This window comes from Amblyomma mixtum, chromosome 3 (genome assembly GCF_055824585.1).
Source record: "Amblyomma mixtum isolate Tamu chromosome 3, ASM5582458v1, whole genome shotgun sequence".
Classification (NCBI taxonomy): Eukaryota; Metazoa; Arthropoda; class Arachnida; order Ixodida; family Ixodidae; genus Amblyomma; species Amblyomma mixtum.
In genome coordinates, this window is record NC_143014.1 from 403,834,596 (window position 1) to 403,858,893 (window position 24,298).

At 45.0% G+C, this 24,298-nt stretch overlaps 1 protein-coding gene across 17 annotated transcripts in view; it reads right to left on the reverse strand.

The window, feature by feature from the left end:
• The window catches only part of LOC149357439 (uncharacterized), a 478,435-nt gene that overhangs the window by 1,733 nt on the left and 452,404 nt on the right, over positions 1–24,298 (reverse strand). For 14 of the 17 annotated variants that reach the window (XM_089584679.1, XM_089584681.1, XM_089584682.1 and 11 more), the window contains 4 exons: positions 7,590–7,713; positions 4,650–4,733; positions 3,577–3,714; positions 426–499 (listed from right to left, as the gene is read on the reverse strand). In XM_089584679.1, coding sequence (XP_089440805.1) covers positions 426–499; positions 3,577–3,714; positions 4,650–4,733; positions 7,590–7,713 — 420 coding nt within the window. Of the gene's footprint in view, positions 1–425; positions 500–3,576; positions 3,715–4,649; positions 4,734–7,589; positions 7,714–15,743; positions 16,203–24,298 lie in introns of those variants that run through there. The other 3 variants (XR_016291828.1, XR_016291830.1, XR_016291829.1) reach the window with 3 other exon arrangements.

The following is a 24,298-nucleotide window of genomic DNA, read 5'->3' on the forward strand; positions in this document are numbered from 1 at the left end:
GCTGTGGGGTAGGCCAGAAGCTGCAGCTCCTGTTAGACCCCTATCCTGGGAACCTCCACATGCCACGGGTGTGGCCATAAAAATTTTAAAAACTATGAGGTAGAGTCAGGTCGCATGCCATATGTCTAATCCTTGCTCTCTCTCTCTGCTCTGCTGTGAAACGAAAAACCCAAGAGATGAAATCTGCAACCGACGGAGTTACATGTTCGGGAGGAATCACTCAAACTGCATACCACCTAGGTAAACTAAAATTCAACCCGCCTAGGACTTCCCACAGATATGTGCACAGAAGAGTATTCAAAAGTTCTATATCTAGAACACTGGTATCGCATCGTGTTCCAAGAAGTCAGATCAAGGTGATATGCGAAATTCGCGGTAATTCTCGCCAAGTCCGCCCCGGCATCGGTGGGGCCCGCTGGACTCACCTGCCACCAGAGCCACCGGAACCACCGGGCTGAAAGTGGCGTTGATTTTTACACCGTCTTGAGCTGGTCTGGAGCTGCATGGTGCATCCGTAATTATTGTCGATGTTCCTCATTAAGGGATCGCGCCACAAGCAAAGCGTGTCACACAGTACATGCAATGTCATCGAAACTGACTGCAACATCTTTCAGCAAATACACAGGTTGTTTTGTATTCAGTTGATTTTTTCGCACCATAAGATGCTTACACTTCCGCGCTCTAAACGCAGAGTTAAGAGCCTTTTGTACTAGAGCACTTCAAAGTTTGCAGCAGTTCCAATTCATGCAAAACGCTACGTTCTAACAACCTGTGACACAGGATGTGTGTCCTATTGCTTCATATTCGCTTTGAAGCAAGCCATTTGGTCTGCCGGTATCATCTACATGATTTTGGAGATAAGAACTACGCTATTAATTTCACTTTTATGTCCAACTTTTCTCTAATCCTATTTTTTCTCTGCTGTCATGCCTTTATCACCGCAGTGGAGGGGAGGATTTATCGTGTTCCTCTAGACTTCTGGCGCCCTCCTTGAAGCATGGTGCATTAGAAATGCAGTGACTGCAATGCCGCAGAGGTTGATAACTTGTTTTTATCTACAAGCGTGCTACATGAAACTCTTAAACAGTGCCACCGCAACAGATGGCAAGTTTCACTTTTAGGTGACCTGCAGTTCGTCCTTTGTTGTCGACAGCTCACCGACTGCCTATCTTTACATCGCGAGCCCCCCAACAGGCAAGGATCTATGAAGAAGGCGAATATAACCGTTTGCTGGCGAGGAAAAACAGCGATTCGATGCTGTCCTGTAGTCAATTCTTCTTTAAATAAGCTGTATTTACACGCAGCAAATACAGCCTCTAAACCTTCAACTAATAAAGGCCGTCCCTCTGTGACCGCGCACCGCTCATGTGTCCAGCCACAAGCACAAGATATTGGTGTTTTGCCATATTAATATGTTCTTGAGCTAAGAAGAGTAATTTTATGATAGTGGAATGGTATCCACTTCCTGCAGAAAGACAAGCCAGTTGTCACGTTTAGGAGCTTTATTTCACTCTTTTAAAAGACTGATATGAGAATCTGTTTGAAATAACTAACACGAATCCAGCCTCTTGTCAACCTGATATGATAAACACAATTTCACGAACGCGGAAACGCTGGTCAGAGAATTTCATGCCTCTGTCGTGCTAATATAAACGACTACAATATCGCTTCGAAACTCGAACGTAATGTGATCATTTACAGACCAACTAAATATTTCCACACTATGATTGAAAATCCACTCAGAGATTCCGCAGATCTCCATCTGAAGATAGAGTTAGCATTGAATGGTCCTAAATGAAATAAAAACGACTATGACTTACCGGGCGCTCCAATGCCCGTCGATGGCCCTCTCTTGATCTAGTGAGTGTCGCATCGATAAGACAAAACCGAACAGTCTTCTTTTGGCTAAACAGCTCGTTTATTCGGGCTCAAATTTCGCACTGAGGTTAAATTTGGCTCCAAATTTTGTTTACAATGCGTTTAGTGTGGGTACTTGCTTGATTAATTATGAATTAATCTGAAATCTCTAACCAAAATAGCAATCTTTCGCAGCATTAGTACCGACAGCGCCACTTCACGCCCACGGGTCAGCGAGAACTGTATTGGGCACGGTGCTAGAATTTCTTGGGATGGCACGATGGCACCTCCGGAGGCAAGAGGCATGGGTAGGGACTTTCTTTGTCCACCTGGATGTGGCGTTACCTAGAGTTACGCCGTCTGCGCCTGTGATCAGCCCCATTACGCGTTGTCTCCTATGGGTGACGCTGTAAACTCTGAACATGCGGCGAGCGGTAGCACGAGAAGGTACTCGTACAGCTTCCACCCTCACCTTTGATCACGTTCCACGAGACGGTCGCGGTAATGCCGGGCGTACAGTCGTCTACACACCTGTGTACACTGCTCGAATAGCGCGCCAGAGCCTACAAGTATGTCATTTACGAGTGGCTTAGAGCTCAAAACAAAACCTCATCGCACATGTAGATTCATATAGGTCGTGCTTAAGTTTTCAACTCTTCAAAAATTGTAGGGCAGATTTCAGCTACGCGACGTGACAAACCGGATGCGTGTTCGCTCTGCGGGGATGCGAGTGGCTAACCCACTGGGCACTGCCGGGGGATGAGCGAAATTTCTCGGAAGGGCAGAACCGGGCAATGAGGCAAGCAACACTTGGAGCGCCGCCAATGCTCGCCACTTGAAGCTGTCACTTGGTCCCTCGCGCAAAATTTCGCAATACACAGAACTAAGCCTTACATAAAATCCTGCGCGTCATAAGGTAGATAAGTCTGAGTGCCAATCTATGATGGTTAAGAAGACTGGTGTGGGGAATAAATGCAGACTAAGCTTGCGACAGTAAAACCGGGTGTAACATCAAGGCATTGGAAAGCAAGCCAGATCCGAACATGCGCCTTCTCAATGCATGTGACAGTCTGCTCCCCGAAAATCGTTAAGAGATTCTTAGCCAAAGGATTCTTTGTTGGTTTATGGGGCTGAACGTCCCAAAGCAGCTCAGGTTGTGAGGGGTGCCGTAGTGAAGGGACTGGAAATTTCGACCACCTGGAGGTTTAACGTGCACTGACATCGCACTGAAATATTAACCAAGTTGAGGCAGAGGGATCCAATTAAATACCTCAAACGGGTACGGAAGACGCATTACAAGGCTAGATTAGTGTTGAGTTCATTTTATGGCTCATAAGCGACTAAGGTCTGTTCTGGTAAACTACTAAAAAGTTTCGTAAACTACTAAAAATTTTCGAGCTAAAGAAATCAACTCGCCAAGTATCAACTTCCATTTCACCTCCAGCAAAGCTGCAGCTATCGGCTAAAACAACACCACGCTGCTTATCAGTTGTTTTTTGCAACATTACCGAACTCCAAGAGGGCCATAATTTGTTCACAGTTCGAATGTTTTGATGAAGCCCATGCATTTGTTCGCGTAAACCGGCAGTTCAAAATAAGCGAGTTTGCATTAACTAGATTCAGCTGCATTAATGTAAGTAGTGGTTGCAGTTTAGGGGCGGTTTAGCACTATAGTGGGAACTAAGTCTATGGACCAATTACTACTGGACTAAGGCCTACCTGGACGAGTGACGGCGACACGGACAACGTGACCTGCTTGCATGTTGGGGCTTCCAGGGGTTCTGACGTAGCCGTGCGCCCCCCAGGCTGTTCTTTCTTTTCCGGCAGGAAACGCAAGTCTTTTCCCAAGCAAGGAGGCTGAAAAGGAATAAAAAGGATGCTAGCAGTAATAGTAAAAAAAAATCTCACAGGATGGTTACAACAGCATAACTCGAGCAACAACTATTTGCGATGAATGCAATACTGGCTTTCCTTACTGGCATTTCTCGGAGTGTACGTGCCTTAGTCTCGTCAACGTGTTCTCACTCGCAATGCCACTGGGTTCCCACCCACAGTGCGGCGCGTTGCCCTGGCAAGTTGCAGAGACATTGTGCGTGACAACACGGCATGCTGACCAATCATTGTGACGCGCTATTGCACCCAAGTCACCACCGCATAACCGGGAAATGTGCCCTTAGTAAAGTTGTGGTTGGTTGATGGGGTTTAACGTCGCAAAATGACTCAGGCTATGAGAGACGCCGTAGTGAAGGGCTCCGGAAATTTCGACCACCTGGGGTTCTTTAACGTGCACTGACATCGCACAGTACACGGGCCTCTAGTAAAGTTGTAGTGGAGTTCATTTAGGGTTTAGCGCCTAATCATTGTTTGTAAATGTTGCTTCTAATGTAATCATTGTAAACACACCGTGAAGAAGGGTGCGGCTTGTTTTATTTAGAAGGTTAGTCACAACGCAGCAAGTAATTATTCGTCCAGACTACGTTATCTCCTGTTTTTACTATACGCAGATATTCCTGAACATTTCACTGAGCGCAAAAATGTTTTAAAACTAAAACAGAAATCGAAGACAGGCATGGAAAAGTGCCTGTCATCTCAAACAGCTACCAAACAGCTATGATTTTCCAAAAGTGCTCTGGCGCAATCTTGCCTACCAAACACAGTGATAACCCTTATGCTACCGGCGATACACAAAGCGCCAAAGTCGAGGTCCGAAACGATAAGAACACTTCGCGAGAGTTTTCGATTCTGCCGCGAGTGCCTTAACACGAGCTTCAACGTGATCTGTGCGGACATACCATGAGTCGGGATCCTTCCTGATGTTCGGGGTGGTCAGAGGGTGCTCGCTCTCTTTGGTGGGCATGAATCGGGACCCTACAAGACTGAGAGGGAAACTCAACTGTGATGAAATATTGAAGCAATTTTCGGCAGTGGATATGAGGTGGCAACCAAATTGGCCGCACCCTTTTTGATTAGTCGGACGTACAGTTCGAACTTAATTTTTATGTACTCGGGAAAGGGATATAAAATAGAATGTCTCTGAGCATTGTCACCGTTTCACTCGAGAAAGAAACAACAAAAGAAAAGGAGTAGATGCGACTGATAGTTAATACGAATCAAGCTAAGGCAACAGTTTTCGTTTTGCTTAAAATTATCGGGAAAGCGAGTGCTGCTGTTCAAATTGCCAATACCGAGAAGGCACCGAAGAACAAAACGTCCGGCGCCACAGCCAAAAATGTGACCAGAAGAGAACAGAAAACTGAGGGCGGTGGGCGGACGGGCGGCCAGGAGCTTTTCATAAACAGGTCGAAGGGTGCCGGCACGTTCGACACTAGACTGTGCTCGTAGAACAGGAAAGAATTGAAAAGTAAGCTCCAGCACGCTTTACCCGGAGTCCAAAAAAAAATCGTCTTTTTTTTTTGTGGTCATGAAAGGGCTCCTGTAATCGTCATGTAAGCAGAACTCCGTCACCGGCAATCTGAGTGGCTGGGGCTGCCTTGGCAAGTCAACACTGCGTGCAAGCTTGTGCTGCATGTGTGCAGCGCATGGTTCGCATTTGTGGCACCTAATCTTTGGCACTGGGCGAGTGAAATCGAAATGGGCTTGTGAAATGCGATTTTGTTTATTTTTCGTGTTTTCTGTACAGTAAGGGGATTAACTGCTGTTTGCACGCACCGATTTCAGCAAATCTACCCTCACTGATGTCTGGCTCATTCTCATGAAGAACCCTGCGCACGCCTATGGATGCTATTCAAAAACTTGTCTAAGCATCTTAGCTGCCGACGCTATACAGGCACTCATGATCTCGGCAGCAAGTGTGGGAGCACACGTGTGTAGAATTCGGTGCATGGAATATGCGTGATGAGTGACTACTTTCCTCGAGCATCAAAACTGTGAAAATTGGCCAAATAGCCCGACAAAGCCTGGGCGGCTCACTACCACATCTATGCGTCTCAGGCTATGCTAGGGGAGCCACGAGGCCAGTCGGCCACGACAATAAATCTCTCATCCGCTCCGTCGTCAGCAAACAAACAAACAGTTATTGAACGTGAATGAGAGTGAGCGAACGTGAATGAGAGTGAGAGTGAGTGGACATGAGGGTGGTTGAATGGTTGTGAGCACCAGTGAGTCATTGTGAGAGCGAGTGGTCATGACTATGAGTGAGTGGTTGTGAGTGTGAGTGGACATGAGTATAAGTGAGTGTGAGTGGTCATGAGTGTGAGTGAGTGGTTGTATGAGTAGAGAAGCGTGCAAGTGTGAGTGAGTGGTTGCGAGTGTGAGAGGACATGAGTGCATGTGTGAGTGAGTGGTTGTGAGTGTGAGCGGACTTGAGTGCGAGTGTGAGTGAGTGGTTGTGAGTGCGAGTGGTCATGAGTGTGAGTATGTGTGAGTGGTTGTGAGTGTGAGTGGTCATGAATGTGAGTGAGCCACCTCTCATGGTGCCGCGGTATGTATTCCAGACATGTCAGCATAACCAACATATAGAACCACAATGAACTGGAACCACAACAGATAAGGCTCCAGAAGCAAAGGCTCAAAGTTTTGCACTCAATATACACCGCCAGGATAGGCACTGATAAGGGAAAGTACCTCTAAGCACCCCACTATATTTCTAACAAGGCAGACCGCAGTTTTAAAATATGGGAAATTACTGCAAAACGAACTACAAAAAGTACTAATTTTTTCCCAATCGTTCCCCATGCCGCCGTGCTTTCAGCGTCCCACGCTGCCAAAACATAAGAACACAAAAACCAAGACGGTATTAAAGACGAGAAAAAGCAGTAAGAGAATAAAAAAGCAATTAGAACACTATTCGAACACACGTGCATGTGCACGTGTGCATTCAAACACACGTGCAAATTGGTTACCCAGCACACTACCCAAGACAATACATCAGCTTTCCGGCGCCCGCCAACAATGGTGACACTAGGCCGCAAAAGCCATACTTTACCCCTAAAAACAACTTTTGAACCACCGCAGTGGCTCAGTGGTTACGGCGCTCAGCTGCTGACATGAAACATGCGGGTTCGATCCCGGCCGCGACGGTCGAATTTCGATAGAGGCGAAAATCTGCAGGGCCATGTCCTGTGCGATGTCAGTGCACATTAAGTGGGGACATGGGTCTTGAAACATTTCTTTTATTTACAGACCAAATGCAATGAAACTGCACAGACTTATTCAGTTTTTCCTGCTGATTTCAAATATGCAATGTGTTTATTTCTAGGCCAATTATTTCCTGCGATATTAATATATATCATGCCATTGTCTGCTCAAACAATAGAAAAAAATGGGCCACCAGAAATTTAATTTTAATATGTGGGTAGGTACTACAATGTGTGAGGAATGCAATGCTGGAAGCAGTTTTCAGTTTTTTTCCGTGTGGACAAATGGGTTTAATAGTTAGTTTCATGTGTGTCATGTGTTTTCTGACACTGTATGTCTGGTTAACTCACTTGAAAACTAACTATTAAGCCCATTTGTGCTGAGGTTGTCCACGCGGCTTCGCACCTGCTACTAACCACAAAAGGCCATCATGCAAATTTAGCTTGTCCAGTTATAGCCTTTATTCGTAGAGTGTCGGTCTGTGAGTGGGAGCTCAATACTTCACTTTGGCAGCGGTCAAGGAGCACTGAATTCGTCCTCCCTTACCCTTGAGACAAGCGGATTCAGTATATGCCGATGCGATGTGTCATCCCTTGACATGCACAAAAAAACTAGTTATTTTATACTTTACTTACTGCAGTTTCAGCCTTTCCTGCTCGAGGAGCTGGCTGTAATAACGCAGTCTTTCTTCCAGTCCCGACGAGACTTGAAAATACGGCGTCACAGAAGGGACATAATCAGGGCAGCCAGGGGTGATTTCTGCATAGAAACCACAAAAAGTGCTCTTTGCAGCGCCAAAAAGCGAAACCTTACGCACATTTAAAAGGTGCCATTCTGACTTAAGCGGTGATTTTTTTGCACCAAAAATTAAGTGCTTATGTGCAAAGTGTTGGAAATTCAAATTTTCTTTGGATTAACTTATGGAGTTCTGACGACATTCTGGCTGCCTTTTTTTTTTCGCGGCAGTGAATATTTTTGAAGTGTGCTCTATACTTTCCCAAGTCCTAATGAATTCTGGTCGAGAGGACAGCGACATGTTGGATCAAGATTGTTGCCCAGGTCTGGGTTTTCTTGACATTCCCAAACTGTGTGAAATAGTGTGCCAGGTGCTCCACAGAAGGGGCAGAATGAATTGCGTATGTCTTGATACCATTAGCTCATAAAGTAGGGATTGGACAGTTTGCAGCCGCCGGATGATGTGTTCTTCAAATTTGCTACGGCTTTTGTGAGCTAGAAAATATTTCCTTGTAACAATCTTATCGTAATCTTTAGTTTCAGCGTAGCTTAGTAAGGGTGAGGCATCGTTAATGGTGTCAGAGAGAGGCTGCGTGCCAGATGCTTGGAGGAGGGCAGCTCGAGCAGCTGTGTTGGCCACCCCATTGGCCGTCGTTGAGAGGTGCCCTAGTGTCCAGACCATCTGGACATTCTGGGGATTGGACGTTTCGAAAATGTTCCAACATGGAACGCCCACGCGGCCCCTAATATAACTAAGTACCGCTACGTGTGAGTCGGACATAATCGTTTCTTTGCTATTCTTGGATATTGTTAGTGCGATAGCTGCTTCTTCAGCCGATGTGGTATCCTATACAAACTATTTCTCACCGGAACAAGCTGCCAATTGGAGCTGCGAGTGCTCATCGTGATGTATTTTTATGGCTAATCAATGATTGGTGATTTAACTGTTCTTTCAAATATTAGTTGAACAAATGCACTGCTGCTTCTTCGGTTGTATATTATTTGTTTAATTTATCTGTATACATTGCTTCTTTGTCAACCCTCACTCCCCCTTTGCTCTTTCTCTCATGTGGTTTTATTCAACTGCTCATCACTTTAACGTTGTACCCACTCCCCTGCTATAAAGCTTCGGAGCTGCAGGGTGTACTGAAAATAAATAATAAAATAAACTGCATGCTTGCTATGCAAAAGCTCAAAGGATAAACTTCCGAGTAACAGACTAAAAGGTGCACGAACCCCAGCATAGCAGCACATGAAATAAATGCGCTCACTGAGTGCCCTTTCAATCGTCCGCAGAAAACATGGCAGAGATAGGCAAGTTGTCTACTAGCGCTGCTTCATGGAACCCCTGAGAGAGAGCCCATGTAGCTGTCGCTCCTTTTAAAAAGCAGAAGAGCCTTAGTCATGCCGCCAAACTTCAGTTTGGTTGCCTGATCCTCCCAGCAGTGCAGCCTGTATAGAGATCCAGCAGCCTATAAGCTAGAATTTCTAATAAGTTGCCGTAATTGTCGAGCAGTCATGTCTGAATACGTTGCTGAGTAAAGACTGAGATGAAAAAGAATGCCAATTTCATTGAAGTGGAAAGTTTCCATACGTTTACTATTCACTGGCTTGTAACCGTACACAGGAAATGTACCAGGTGTTTCAGGGAACACATTAAAAATTAAAAAAGGCTTTTTGGAGAAAAAAAATGGCATTTGAGGCACAGTATTACTAGTGTTGGCAAACCAAGAAAACTGGTCAACTGTCTTCAGTAGTAAGCTGGTTAACGCATTTTTAACTTTTTACTTGTAGAGTTAGGCACCTAGCTGCAAATAGAGATTTGTACCCGGTCGCTAGTAATAGCCATATCAGTTCTTAGCATTTCGAAAGCTACCCTTGGCGCTCTGGCTTGACAAAGTTTGGCTTTTTTCACTAGCCACATGGACTGGAGGGGTTACTTGACATGCACAAAAAAACTAGTTATTTTATACTTTACTTACTGCAATTTCAGCCTTTCACGCTCGAGCTGCTGTCTGTAATAACGCTGCCTTTCTTGTGGTTCCGACGAGACTGAAAATACGGCATCACAGAAGGGACATAATCAGGGCAGCCAGGGGTAATTTCTGCATAGAAACCACTAAAAGTGCTTATTGCAGCGCCAAAAAGCGAAACCATAAGCACATTTAAAAGGTGTCATTCTGACTTTAAGCGGCAATTTTTTGCGCCCCAAATGAAGTGCTTATCTGCAAAGTGTTGGAACTTCAAAATTTATTTGGATTAACTTATGGAGTTCCGACGTCATTTTGGCTGCCTTTTTTTTTGTGGCAGTGAATATTTCTGATGTGTGCTCTAAACTGTCCCAAGTCCACTCTCCCCGAGTTTCCTAACTTTTGTCTTTTTAAAATTTAGCGAGGGGCTAGATTCTTCTCCCCCAAGTAGTGAAGCTACAACAAGGTTTAGACACCTGAAATGAATTGTACCTCACTGTTGTCCCCACTCTGGCTCAGATGCTTTCCACACCAAGTGATCCTGGTCACTTTGCATGCTTCCGAAAATCCACCCCTCCCCCCCCCCCCCATTCTTATCCAACCCTTATTCCTTTCCCTACTCGTACTGCAACTGGCGCCTGGAGCAAACTTGCACTTCCCTCTGCTAAATAACAAGCACAGGATGTCTGCCGGATCTTAGCTACTAACATCTGCCAACGACGTGCCCAGAACCACTCCATGTTTTAAGAATGCTCGAATCAATTACCGTGTATTGTACCCGGGAGCACCCTTTCATTCTTGAGAGGGCATTTCTCATAATATTTTCATTAATTTTTCTGGCCGGCGTCACAGTCAGTTACCCCACGATTTGTGCGTATGCTTAGATACTTGTATATCTCACGTCTAAATACCTTCCAATCCCGATGTATAATCATTGGGGCCACCACTAAAAACTGTATGAAATGATGTCTGCAAGCATGGTTAGAGTCCTAAAACCTCCGCCTTCATTGAACGCATCTTCGCCAATGTCACCTCTTTTCACCCTTATGCTTCCTCCCACCCTTAGAGAGTGTGGAGATAGTGGTCTCAGTCTCAATGGAGATGTCCTCGACTGACCGTGACAAGCGCAGCCAGACTCCTTTGCTGTCCAAGCTCCCATTCCATGGGTTTCGTAGCTTAAGCCCTAAGCTCTCACTAGCAGGCTATGGCTTCAAAGCTGAAAGCATTTTCATCTTCCTGTATTAAAATCATTTGCTTCTCTCTCTTCCATTCTCATATCGCATACCATTGCAAACCATGGCCTTGCACATTTAAAACCTATTTGGACACAACTGTTTCACTCGAAAAATTAGCGGTGTGAATAATGCCCTCTTCAGGTCTATTGCATTCGAGCAGTGATTTAGTTTTCAGGATGAAAATACTTCTCTTCACAAAATCCTCTTAACTGATTGTCTCCATTTCAAACGATAAGGCAATATGTAATAATCACTCATTATGGTTAGCCGTCGTTAATTCACCAGTTAACGAAAACACGTATGGCCAATCACTGTTTCAGTATCATGGTTCAAAATAAGGAAAACTTTGCCAATAGAAGCCTGCTTTCAACGTGGTGTCCTCCATAAAGAGGTTCCATCTTTCAAAGGTCAGTTAAATAACTTGAGATGCCTACATGGAGCCAATGCTTTGTAATAAAATTATATCATTCCTGCATTGACGTGGTGTGTTTTCTGTCATTCCAACTGATTACACTATTGTTCAATCCTCTTTTGTAAGCTGCTGCACTTATGCATGCATACTGTATGTGCCAATGCATGCTTTCGCTATTGACCCAACAGTTGTTTGCTGGTGTTTCCTGTGCAGTTTCATGATGAAATAAATTGAATGGGCATTTCTGGTGCTTCTCTGGAAATGAGCTTGCGACCTCACCTGGCGTACTTCCTGTGTTGTCGACAGGAAGATGACCAACAAGACACCCACGCGACGACAGCACTCTAGATGGAAACATGGAGAAAGAAATATATATATGGAATACGAAAAGATGGAAGTTCTCAAATATAAATTCATACAAATGATTTTCAACCATGCTACACACGTACTGCATACGCACTTGAAATTCCGAATATTAGTTCACCCCACACCAAAGTTCTGTCATTAAAAAATGTAGTGAAAATGGAGGGCCACATCTAGCTGCAATCCATTTCGATATGTCAAAAGATTATCATATTATGCACGAAAGTAGTGCTTACCTTGAATATTTATTAAAGGATGCTGTAACAGGGCATTTATGCAGCCAAAAAAAACTTTTACTCACGTATATTGAGCTCTGGACACACCTACCCAAAATTAAGTACACCATTAAATGTTTTCGGGTTACACTAGACAGATAATTTGACTCCAAGCCACACGGTGATAACTTAAGCCCTGAGCTGGCACTAGCAGGCTATGGTCTCAAAGCTAAAAACATTTTTATCTTCCTGTATTAAAATCATTTGCTTCTCTCTCTTTCATTCTCATATCGCATACCATTGTAAACCATGGCTTTGCACATTTAAAACCTATTTGGACCCAACTGTTCGACTGGAAAAATTACCATTGTGAATAATGCCCTCTTCAGGTCTACTGCATTCGAGCAGTGATTTATTTTTCAGGGTGAAAATATTTCTCTTCACGTAATCCTCTTAACTGATTGTCTCCATTTCAAACGATAAGGCAATATGTAATTTATCACTTATTATGGTTAGGCATGCTTGTGATTTTAATATGACACGAAAAAAATGTTAATTTACCAGTTAACGGAAAAACATGTGGTGAATCACTGTTTCAGTACCATGGTTCAAAATAAAAAAAACCTTGCCGATAGAATTCTGCTTTCAACATGGTGTTCTCCACAAAGAGGTTCCATCTTTCAAAGGTCACTTAAATAAGTTGAGGTGCCTACATGGAGCCACTTCTGTGCATAAATAGGACCTACCATATAGACATGCACCATTCTAGTTGAGTAGCTTTGGAGCTCTCTGTAGATGAATCTGGGAAAGAATAAAAACCTGGTACCCTTTCTTTTTATAATACTGGGTCCAATGCATCAAGAAATGAGATTTTGAAATGTTTAATGTGAAACACGACAAACCTATTTACTTCAATATTTTACCAGAAAAACAAAGTAAACCTTCTTTATGCTAGCCAATTCCTCTGCTATGTCACATCTCCACTTTTTTGCTTGCCAGTTTGCTTCTGGAGCCTCTTTCATCTGCTCTGCACCTCCCTAAGTGCCTTTGGCGACTGTCCTTGTCACGCAACCATGTCATGATGTAACGCCACAGTTGTATGCCAAATGCTTTAGCAAGCTGCCGGAAATATCACAGGGCGGAAACTGGGGCCATGCTCTCATCACCGAATGCGTGAACTGCATCTAAAATGATAATTAGGAGATGTGCATTCAAAAACGTCCTTTCTTTCCTGTGCACAGTCGGACTAGTTGGGTAAACCACTCAGTGGACTTTTGCCTTCGCTTCTGGGGTCTTTTGAGGAAAGGGTGTGACATGCATCCTTATCGCTAGCTAACATATCGACATACGTGGCCCAATCTGCAGCATGCATCTTTTCCAAGTCTCTTCAACAAAAAAGAAAGAAACATCATTGAAATAGCTACCTAGATCTCATAAAATCACGCACGTCACCTTAGGTAAGGAAAGCGCAAAGCAAAACATGGCCGCATTCAATTAAACATACAATGTACCTTATTTGCTTTGTCTGCCAGGTGTTAAAAAATCAGCAGAGGTAAACGGAATTCCCAGTTTTGCTTCAGAATCATCTTTAACCGCAGAATTGCGAGCGGGTGTGAACTCCGGTGAATTTGGGTGCCCTTCCTCGCCAGTTCAAAAACCAGGCTGTTCAGAGAGAAATTAATAGAACATTTGGAATGGGCTGCTGGGAAAGAGCGCAGGAACAGGGAAAAGAGAAAAGAAGTTGTTTGTTTATGTTTGTTTATTAGGGTTTAACGTCCCGAAGCAACTCAGGCTATGAGGGACGCCGTAGTGAAGGGCTTCGGAAATTTCGACCACCTGGGGTTCTTTAATGTGCACTGACATCGCACAACACACGGGCCTCTAGAAGAGGAAAGAAGACGACGGGACGGGCAGCGCCTGTCCCGTCGTCTTCTTTTCTCTTGTCCCTGTTCCTGCGCTGTTTCCCAGCAGTATGTACCACCTCGCTCAACACGCCGTTTTACTGAAATTTGGAATGGGCCTAGGTGGCAGATGACGTTTTAGCTGCAAATTGTACGACAAATTAGCATTCCACTCAAATGTCAGTTATTCACTCTTTAAGACTCTTTACAACTGCACAGAAATAGATGCTACAGGAATACTCGGGATGCACTACATCACCCATACCTGCCCATGTGCAACGACATAAACATTGCATGAAGAAACAAAATGACCCCGCCCTGCGAGTGCTGCACGATGGTATTGTTCCAGCGCCTAATGCACATCTTTATTTAAAGCAGCAGGTTACCTCGCGCACCTGTTATACTAACCCAAGTGTTTTCGAGCTCTCTAATTACACAAAACACTGCAGGAACCAAAAAATAAAAAAATCTTATCTAATTTTTCAGTACTCAAAAACGGAGAGGGAAGCCAGACATAGTCTATCATGAACTTTTTCTCGTGCTCTGTGAAATAAAGTGAGACAAGCAAGCATATTGAGAACAGAATATATAAATTTTTTCCCATTTCGACGCGACAAAAAAAAACAGCACAAAGAAAGGCACTGAGGTAATAATATAGAAAAATTCTTATAGTAGTTAGTTTTTGTTTGCTTGGTTCTAAAATCTCTGCACCGATTTGACATACGAACTGCAAAAGAATGTTGCTTTGCATCCGAAGCTGGACTGAAACTGCACCGCGTGAACACACACCTTACACTCAGAAATCCTGGCTCGACACCCAGTGCGTTAACTCCCTTGTTTCTTTCTATGCATCCAAGACAACTTCCGTCGACTCACTCTGAAAGGCCTTGTGCACCCTGGGTGAACCCACGTGCCTGACCTTCGTCTGGATGCGATGCAGGTATTCTACACGAGCTCTGCAAAAATTAGCACACACAACGAAGAATCCTCTTGAAGCAGCACATATATCTCATGGCTGGAGATCTACCCTGCAACACACACACATCGAAAGTATCTAATAATGAAGCCAAAGTAGGGTGTCAATTTAGGACTGTGAATTCCTTATGCTTGCAGACTGGGTAATTCTGTGTATGTGAGACCTATTATTCAAACGAGCTTCACGTTCTCGAATAATAGATGTAAGAATTTTATAAATATAATTACACCCTCTCATCGCGAAAACCACCATTTGACACTTTCACTACACATACATCAGGATGATGTAAGAAGCATTTCTGATCTTCGTTCTCTGACCGATGTCCGAAGTCTACGTCATCCCCGCTAGGAGCTCCCTGTGTAAGAAGCACGTCTTCCGCTCTATTACGTCCCGGCAGGTTACTCTTCCTGGTCCTGACACTGTGCTGAGTTAAAGCTCTATTAACACAGAAACAATGAAGATAGAATGCAGAGAGAATAGTTGACTGAAAGTAGTTTTATGCCAAAGCAAGTCATAGAGAGCCCGGTACGAATTCTCTTGAAGGAGAAGAAACCTGTAAGCGAATTAGTGATGCTGCTGTGTGTGATAGTGTTTTGTGCAGACTATGTACAGATAATAAAGTGGAATGACTTTCGCCAAAATCTGGAATAGTGCCTCTTTTAATTAAAAAGAAGCCGTGCTTTCCATGCTGACAAAGACTCCACATGTGGCAACCGTGCACAGTCCAGTCTTCTACCTGTGCCCCTGTCTTTCTTAGATTTGTTCAATTTGGGCACAGGCCCAATGGACACTCATGCATTGGAAGCACGAACACTTTACGCAGCGTCAGCCATCGCAATGAAGGCCGGTTGCCTCAGGCTCAAGCCGGTGGGCAAATGGCAGCGGCGTCGTTATTGAGAATAGTCGAGAAACGGACCAGTGCCATCCTGAACTCTCAGTAACATTCTACAGCTTGGAAATCGCAGCTTTCAAAATATTACAACAAACTGCAAAAAAGTTACAAGAATACGAGTAGGCAGAATCAGTGTTTTGAACATTGAGCTTTAAAGTTAAGGTAATCCAGGTACGTATTTGCAAATGACTTCAAAGTGACTGCCAAAAGCCAACCTAAAAGCATTTCACACAAGTTCGTAGAAATATACAAAAAATTTTTGCATGATCTGATACTATTAACACCGTGAATCTAATTTAAAGGAGTTCTAGAACACATTCAGAGGAGAGCAGAACACGCTTAATCCCTACAGTGTGTTGCCATAAAAACCTGAGCCAAATAATACACTTCTGAATGCAGCAGAGAACCCACAATCACGTGCGACAACCAAATTTCACATGCTTAGCGCTCCAAATTTTCCACAAGTGCAAACAATGCCTAACAACAGAATCCTTACCTTTATACATTGGCAGGGGCAACGCTTGAACACTGTCGTGTGGAACTGTGCACCTTTAAAGAGAAAATAGGCGTCACTGCCAGAGCCTTTAATAAATCTTTCTTTAAACAGGCCAAGATGACAAAATTTCCAGTTTCAGAACAAGGCCTACTTTGCTTCTGCCAAACGCTCTGCTTAAAAGCTAGGAACCACAACTTAACACATTTCAAGCTCAAAACTAAACACGCAACTTTACACATCGCCTGGCACGGTCAGGCCAGAGCCAGGCCTCTCACAAACCAGGAAAAGTTAAAAGCGCCACATCTTTGCAGGCTACTAGGAGAGCCTACAGATAGGCATCAGTAATTTATAGATCACAGGTCTCCATTTCTACACTTCACAGTATGCAACACCATGCAATTTCTGGACTACCTAAGTGCTCACAGACTCACATTTTCCCCAGCTTTTCGATGAAGACAGTGATTGGCCCATCGTTGGACTCGAAAGTAGGCGAGCCGGCAGAAGAGCGGCAACCTTCCAGCGTGCAAAAAGTGACAAGAGGAGAGGGAAAAGCGTGAAGACACTGAAAATAACAATTTCACTAACGATAACTCAACTTCTATGTAGCGCATTATAAAGTTCTTGCTGGACAATATTCGTGGAGCGGTGTGATTTAACATCTCAGGCATACCGCAACTTTATTAGATCCCATTTAAGAAGTCTTTTATAGCCGTAACAGAGCCCACTTGATCGAGACATTTTCAAGTCTGGATTTTCTACAAACAACACAGCCTATGCAGATAGATCGCACAAACAGCCTCCCGAGCCTTCTGGCCTCTCCCTCACAATCTGTTCGTACCAAGGTTACTACTCCCACTAAGGTGTCCGGTTTCTGAAGTCAAGAACGGTACGTGACTGCCTCGCACCACTGACATCAGCAGTCATTGCCACCAAGGTGGCAGCCAGTGAATGAACGTCGTGCGGTATGAACGGCTTTCAGACTTAGTTTCTCGTGGGCGGACGCTTTGTACCGCAGCACTTTGCGGGCTGTGTACAATTGCGCAGATAATCAAAAGAGCGGGTGCATATTCTGCAATATTAGCCGGAAGCGTGAGGCAACACTACTACTGCACGACTGTGACTATACGTAAAAACGCCAGTTTGCCCAGCTATTATATTTCAGCGAGGCAAACCCCTGTCACTATATATTTCATCTCAGGGCAAAAAGCCAGCCGCCGAACCCCTTGACAAACTTATATGCGAAGATATTGTGCGTATGTCGGACGTGTAATCACCATCTTAATGGTCAGCTGTACACGAAATGTAACGAATATGTGACACTTGATTAGCAGATACCCTCGGTCCTTCCTGTGAAGACCATTCGCACAGGCAATGTAGATGGCAACATACTAATTCGGTTCTGATAAAAAGGAAGCCTTCCAGATTGTGCCAGTGGCATTCCGAGGCTTTCCAAAGTGTGGTTCACGGCTTAAGCATAGGACTACTGCCAGAATCGTGGATACACTCTGTAGCCAAAATACTGTGTTCGTCGCCAAGAGTGTAGCTCCACACCCTGTGAAAACTTACTTTTTCAGAGAAGCATGCCACTTATAACTAAAAAATACCTCTTTGAGGTAGTAAAATGGCTTCTGCAATATAGTACTAACAATTTTGGCGGATGCCAGAAAACAGATGAATGCTGGTAACTAGTAAGCTGGTCAACTTAATTTGAATAGTTAATTTTTTAACGATTAGAGAAAGGCACTTGATTGCAAATGGAGATTTTGTAGCTGGCCATCAGCAATAGGCAAATCAGTTTTTAGAATTTCGAAAGCGCGATCACTGTGGGCACTGTGATTCAAAAAATTTCAAAAACTTCACGCGAGATTCGAAAATTGCCTTCTGGCAAAGCACACATAGCGACATCTGCTTTTGTACATCACTCCAAGGGGGCAAGACCATAACCACTGAGCCACTGAGACGGCCAGGTTTGAACCATTACGACACCAAGCAGTACAAGCGCTTGGTGTCGTAATGGTTCAAACCTGCCACAGTACAAGCGCTTGGCAGGTTTGAACCATTACGACACCAAGCGCTTGTACCGTCCTCTCTTTTGTCAGGAAAGCAGCGTGGGCATGTTGGTTACTCATTTGTGATGGAACAGCAAAAAACACCGGGGGCAACATACATGTGCTGACTTACAACTCATTTTAATTTCGAAGAAACAGGGCTTCTTTTAACTTCTTCACACCCTGAAAACACATGGGTCACAACTATATTGTTAACGATATCATTTCTGATGGATGAGCTTCCTGCTCAAGGGTCTCAGAGTTTAAGACCTGCGACTTGAGTTCAGTAGAGGGCATGCCTGCGGGGCCTATGAGCACGTGATTTTTGAATATGTGAAATTCTCGAAAATCTGCTGAGCCACAATGCAGATAGAAATTGTGTCATCAAAAATTTAGATACTATAATATTGATGTTACGACTCGCCAGCTACAAATAACTAGTTCTCTCTCTTCTGAAGTACCCCAAACTGCTATCACTATACCACAGAAGTTGTATTTATACATCAGAAAGCATACTGTCAAAAATTAGTGGCGGGCTTCCCTGAAACACCCGGTATATACATTGAGTCTGGCTGTCATCACTTCCCTATATCACAAACATATTTAATCTTCGCCGTAGGTCAGCGGTAGATAGGGTGAATTTTTTATATATGGCTGCGATGTTGATGAATCAGCCACAAGCAGTGACTCTCATGGATGTGGAATGAGAAGAAGCGCAGCAGGCACTTGGTACCCCGACTCCGATGGCCACAGAACCCCAGGCCATGACCTTCGCCGCTGCAGTACGCACTCTTGAGCCCCCAATGACACCCCACACGTCCTCTCCACCATGAACCACTTGTTCCAAAACGCTGTCTGCCTGTTTCTGCCTGACCAGCCTACAGGCAACTCTCAAACGCCACGAAATGCCACGCCTAGAACTCTTACGACAACTGTCCGCTACGCTTCCAATGCGCTGAGGCCGCATATTCTTCGTCACTGCACCTATAGAAGAATCGGCCTGCACAGCAACTTAATTGATGCCCCGTGACCAAAATGCAGCCAATGGCCCCAGACCTGCGCAGAGAGGATTACGGGTCATTGACCTGCCTGTCCCGCTCACCATCACTGTCCACACCACGTTTCGCATTGCTGGGCCGCAGCTACGCAGCGGCTGTTCGCGGAAGGTGCTAAAGTTCCGCAGAGGAAACCAAAGAATGCAACTTTTGGAGGTGTGGTTGCTCACCAGCGAAACAACGAAGATCCTCCACCGAACATGAAGATGTTGGATCTGCCACGCCGACGCCGCACACAAACACGAGAATGATGAAGGCGCGATTGGGCTTCAGAATGACCACATCAACCAGAAAAGCCCTGACGACGCGAGCTACCCACCATCCACATACCCGACAAAGCCGTGACCCGACGCAAACAGGAGGCCATCGTATTACGTGAACAGGGTGATGCAATGCGCGAGTGGCCATCAAGGGACACACCTTTCCTGTGGCCTTCGTAGTACTACAGCATGGTCTCGCGATGTCATGGTCTACATTCATCATGGTCTACATGGTCGCATGTCATGGTCTACAGCATGGTCTCGCATTAAGGAACAGATTTCCTTAATGAGCATCAGGTGATCATCAACCAGCGTTCCAAGCTCATCACACATTGAAGAAACGAAGCTTTCCCTTCGATGACAAGCACAAAGAAGCATGTTGGCCTGAGTGTCTGGGTGAACAAGGGAGCATCCCAAGCCGGTCAAGCGTCATGGTCACCGTAGGTGCCACAGATGCCAAGAACATGAAAGCTCTCAACGAGGGGAACACAGAATTGGTTCTAGAGCACGGAATCGGCTTCGCAAGAGGCATACTACACATCCGCAATGGCCAAACTGAAGTAATGCAGACGAACTTCAGCGAAGAATTCCGGCACGTTAACAAAGGAACAAGGATTCCTTTCATCGACGAACTATCCGACATTCTCGACGCCTTCACCCTTTCCCGTCCAGACGATTTACCTAAGGAAGATCACAAGCACGTCTTAGACATAAACCAAGTCCTGCCCCAGAACAAGCAATACCAGGTCCGCTGTCTGCTTTGAAGCTGCAGTGAGTGCTTCTCGTCATTGCCGAAGGCTCGACAAATGCAGTTTGCCAAGCATCGTATTGTAACCGACCAGCACGCCAGACCTCTCCTCCAGAGCCCCTACCGTGTGTTGCCCCGATATGCTTTGCGACGACGTCATTCAGCCATGAAAGAGCCCCGGGCGGCACCGGTTGTTCTAGTGAGGAAGAAAGGCGGTGCACTTTGACTCTGCGGTGATTACCGACACCTGAGCAACATAACAAAGGACGTCTACCCTCTTCCTCGCATTGACGCCACACTGGACTGGCTGTGCATGTGCTACATGTGTATGCATGTGCTGTGTAAAAATTGTGAACTCATAAAATCAATATTAAAAATGCTATTTATGGATTGAGTAACTCACTGATTGATTGATTGAATGATTGAGCCTTGTACACGGGAAATTCTCTTTCCAGCACATAGGATAGCTCTTGCTCCCGAGTCCCATTAGTGGAGCATGCCACGACCACTCGAAGATGTCCGCCCAATAGTGGTTCCCAGCTTCAGCAGGCATAGCAATACTTAATTGCAAATCTGCGCGTCAGCGTCTAGCATCTAAGCTCGGACAAGGCATCAGTATCGAACTGGCCGCAAATTTTATCGGAATCTAGACAGGCGTGTCGCAACATTCTAATGTGGAATAGCAGCCTAACATTCACACGACCTCGGTTATATACAACGCGGATGACAATCATGGCGCTCTCGTTACTCCTTTTCCATGAGCGTCCTTAACAGCTCTCGGCAACTGACGTTGAATGCAGCGGTGCCATCACTGTGCACCTTGCCTTGGGCTCACCCTCATAAACATTCTTTCTTGTTCCTGCAGGCCTCATTTCTGGCACTCCCACTGTGAAGGACGCTGTTGCTTCGGCTTCGCTCTGAACCGCCGATATCCAAAGTGCCGAAGCGCCTGCCAGAGTCCATGCACAGCGAAAGAGGAAGCAAACAATGACACCAAAGAAAAACGGCGCGGCCGCAGGCGTCGACACAGAAGCGCAGCTTCAAGTACGCCCACCCAAGCCCTGCCGCAGATGCGCAGTGTTTGCACTTGCCTTTTCGTGGCCCATCAGGCTCGCGAACGACCCTGAGGACGCCTCGCCCCGTGGAGAGGTACACGCGTGACCCCATCACTACCGAAGGTGGGGGAGGAGTCGCTCGCGTGATAATGTAGTTCGTGCCCAATTAACTCCGCTTAAGAACGGAATTCCTCTCGCCCGGACTTCCTCACGGGAATAATTAATTATTTCATAGACGTTATTTATGACCAAGCCTACTTATACAGCATCTGTAGGTTTAGATCGTGACAGACGCCTTGGGCTTAAGTGTAGGTTAGCTCCTAAGGTATTCAGTGACAGAACTGAACAGAAAGCAAAGTAGCGGAAGCATCAACCGCATTTCTCTGTCTGGAAGTGACAGGAAGAACTTACAGTATGCTGAAGCTTACCGGAAGCCGTCCAACTCTGGAATACGCATGCTGTTTTTAAGTGCATAGATGCTCAGAAATAATTTAGTTATGGCACACTAGAGAGGCTCTGTAGATTATCATTAATGATAATTATGGCTCACCTACATGATGTGAAGGGTGCCAGTTTGCGGTAAAGCTCATGGCTTCAGTAGCGCAAGCCTTAGACAGTAGTGATAAGAACATCATGTTAGCGTGCCGTCTATCGGCGTGCTCAATGCACTACAAAATGGCGGTCACCAAAGTCTGAGTTCATGCCGCAATAAGGACAATCATTTCATCCGTCTCAACGATTGAAAAATGAAAATGCCTGTATTTCTTAGCGAGCAGGGCTTCGTTACAGCTGAGTCATATAATGTTTCCGCATTAATACTTAAATTACGAGCAATGGGCGTCTAACAAGATTAAGTGATGCGATTAACGCTGCATATGTGATCGTCCTCACTTTGTGTAAACAAGCGTCCTCTTATTTTGTTGCGTTCTGTTGTTTTCTTTTGGGGCTTCTCTTATTTGGGCTTCATGCATAAGAATGAAGGTAGCGTTCAGCTCTGAAAGCAGCAAAGCACACATCTCTGCAGAGCACGCATTCCGCATTCAGGCTGTAGGTTTCGAGCACTGTGGTTTCAGGTTGCAACTTCATCAGCGATCCAGCTGCCATTCTAAACGTTCAAGCAGAACAGTGTGCACAAGTACATAATTTTTTTTCGTGCGCTTTTGGAAGGAAAAGAATCGGGAATAACCCAGCCAGCGGACTGTGCGACATAGAGCAAAGTGCACATTGATGAGGAAATATGTGCTAACACGCGCGCGGCAGTTATTGAAATGTCGTGATAATAAACATTGCCATGTCTGCCCGGACTGACGTGCTTAGCATGGAAGTTGATGACTGGATGGCTGTCGCAAGTTTGGCCCATCGCGGCGTGGATGGAATGTCTCGTGTTGTAATCTTGTTTGCGCCATAGTGGTACTGCCACTCGTTATGCAACACTTCCCGTTTTTTTGTCTCCTAAATGGGAGTTATGTGTGCTGTGGCTACAAAGTTTGTATCACGTTAGCGCAAGCAGCTCTCTTTGAGAAAAATTCGCCGTAACAAGGAGTCAGGGGAGATGATACAACAATGTTGCTGTTCTTCATTGATGTTTCCGTTTGTTTGCTGATCCGGCGACACGCTGCGACAGGCGGACAGGACGTTTTCTTCCACTATGCCCGTTTATCTTCAGCTATATTGCAAAGTGGTTGGCAGGTACTCCCAGTAAAATCTACAACTTCGAACTCTTAAGCAGGCCGAGTCCACACCAAGCGGGATCCTCGTCAGCCTCCTACTATTAAAGAGTCTAGCACCCAAACTACAAGTTTCAGAGCCATGCCAGAACCCACAACCAAGTGAAATATCTGCCTCCAGCTCTCAAAGAGTCCGGAGCCTGCAACAAGCCGGATATCCGTCAGCCTCTGAGTCATGACCGTATAGGACCGTTTCGTAAGGTTTAAAGCGGGTTGCTTCATACACTTTCCTTAGGCAAACAATCATTTGGCACAAATCTTAATCTTAACACCCTGCCCGTTCAAACTTTCAGGCTGTCGAGCTGGGCTTGCAATGTCGTCGCCTGCAGCACTAACAGCGTTCATGCGGGCTAAACTACCAGTCTCCAAGGATGTGGATTGAAAACGTGGTCTTCTTCATCTTCCATTTCTGCACGTGAAAGCGCCATCAGAAGACCATGCAGCAAGCCACACGAAATGACGGGAGATTAGAAGCAGTCAAATTCAGCTATAAGGCCCACTGATATCACTATGTAATTAAGCAACCTACAATATTCCTTGCCCTGAGTCTATGTCAGTGCACGTCAAAGAACCCCAGGTGGGAGAAATTTCTGAGCCCTTCAATGCGGCATCCCTCATAGCTTGAATCGCTTTGGGACATTAAACCATCATAAACTATTTTTGAAAATTTGATAGCCTTCCCTGGAACACCTGGTATATATCTAGGGAGCACTAGCCTTTATGCACTTCGGCTAAGGAGTACTGAAGAGCACTAATAAAGTCCATGAGCTGTAGCTGCCCATTTTAATCCAATAGAAATGCCTTCTGGAGGCATCTGCATTGCAGTCCTTTAAATAAACATCATCCGCATGCTTCTGAAAAAAAAAATAATTGATTTGATGGATACTAACTCCTCAAGTTCAGGAAAAGTAAGGCGACAAATTTTCAATTTCAGGGGAACTGAAAAGAAATAAACCCAGAAGTGCACGTTTATACGCAGCTTTCAATGTATCTCGCCATCTGAGGATTTGCAGAAAAGGCTTAAAAGTGTTTAGAATACAAGAAATCTAGAAAAAGAATCTACCCTACAATGAACTCAAGTAAGTCTGCTCGGCTACTGACTTCATCAAGAGTGAAACAGTAAAGAGCCATTACGTCCTCGAGAAGGGCCGCATTTGAAATTGTGAAGTAGCAAATTCAAAATTACACTGAGAGGCCAGCTGAAAATAACTTCTATGCATACTCAAGCCGAAAAAAGCAATTTCTTTGAGACTGGA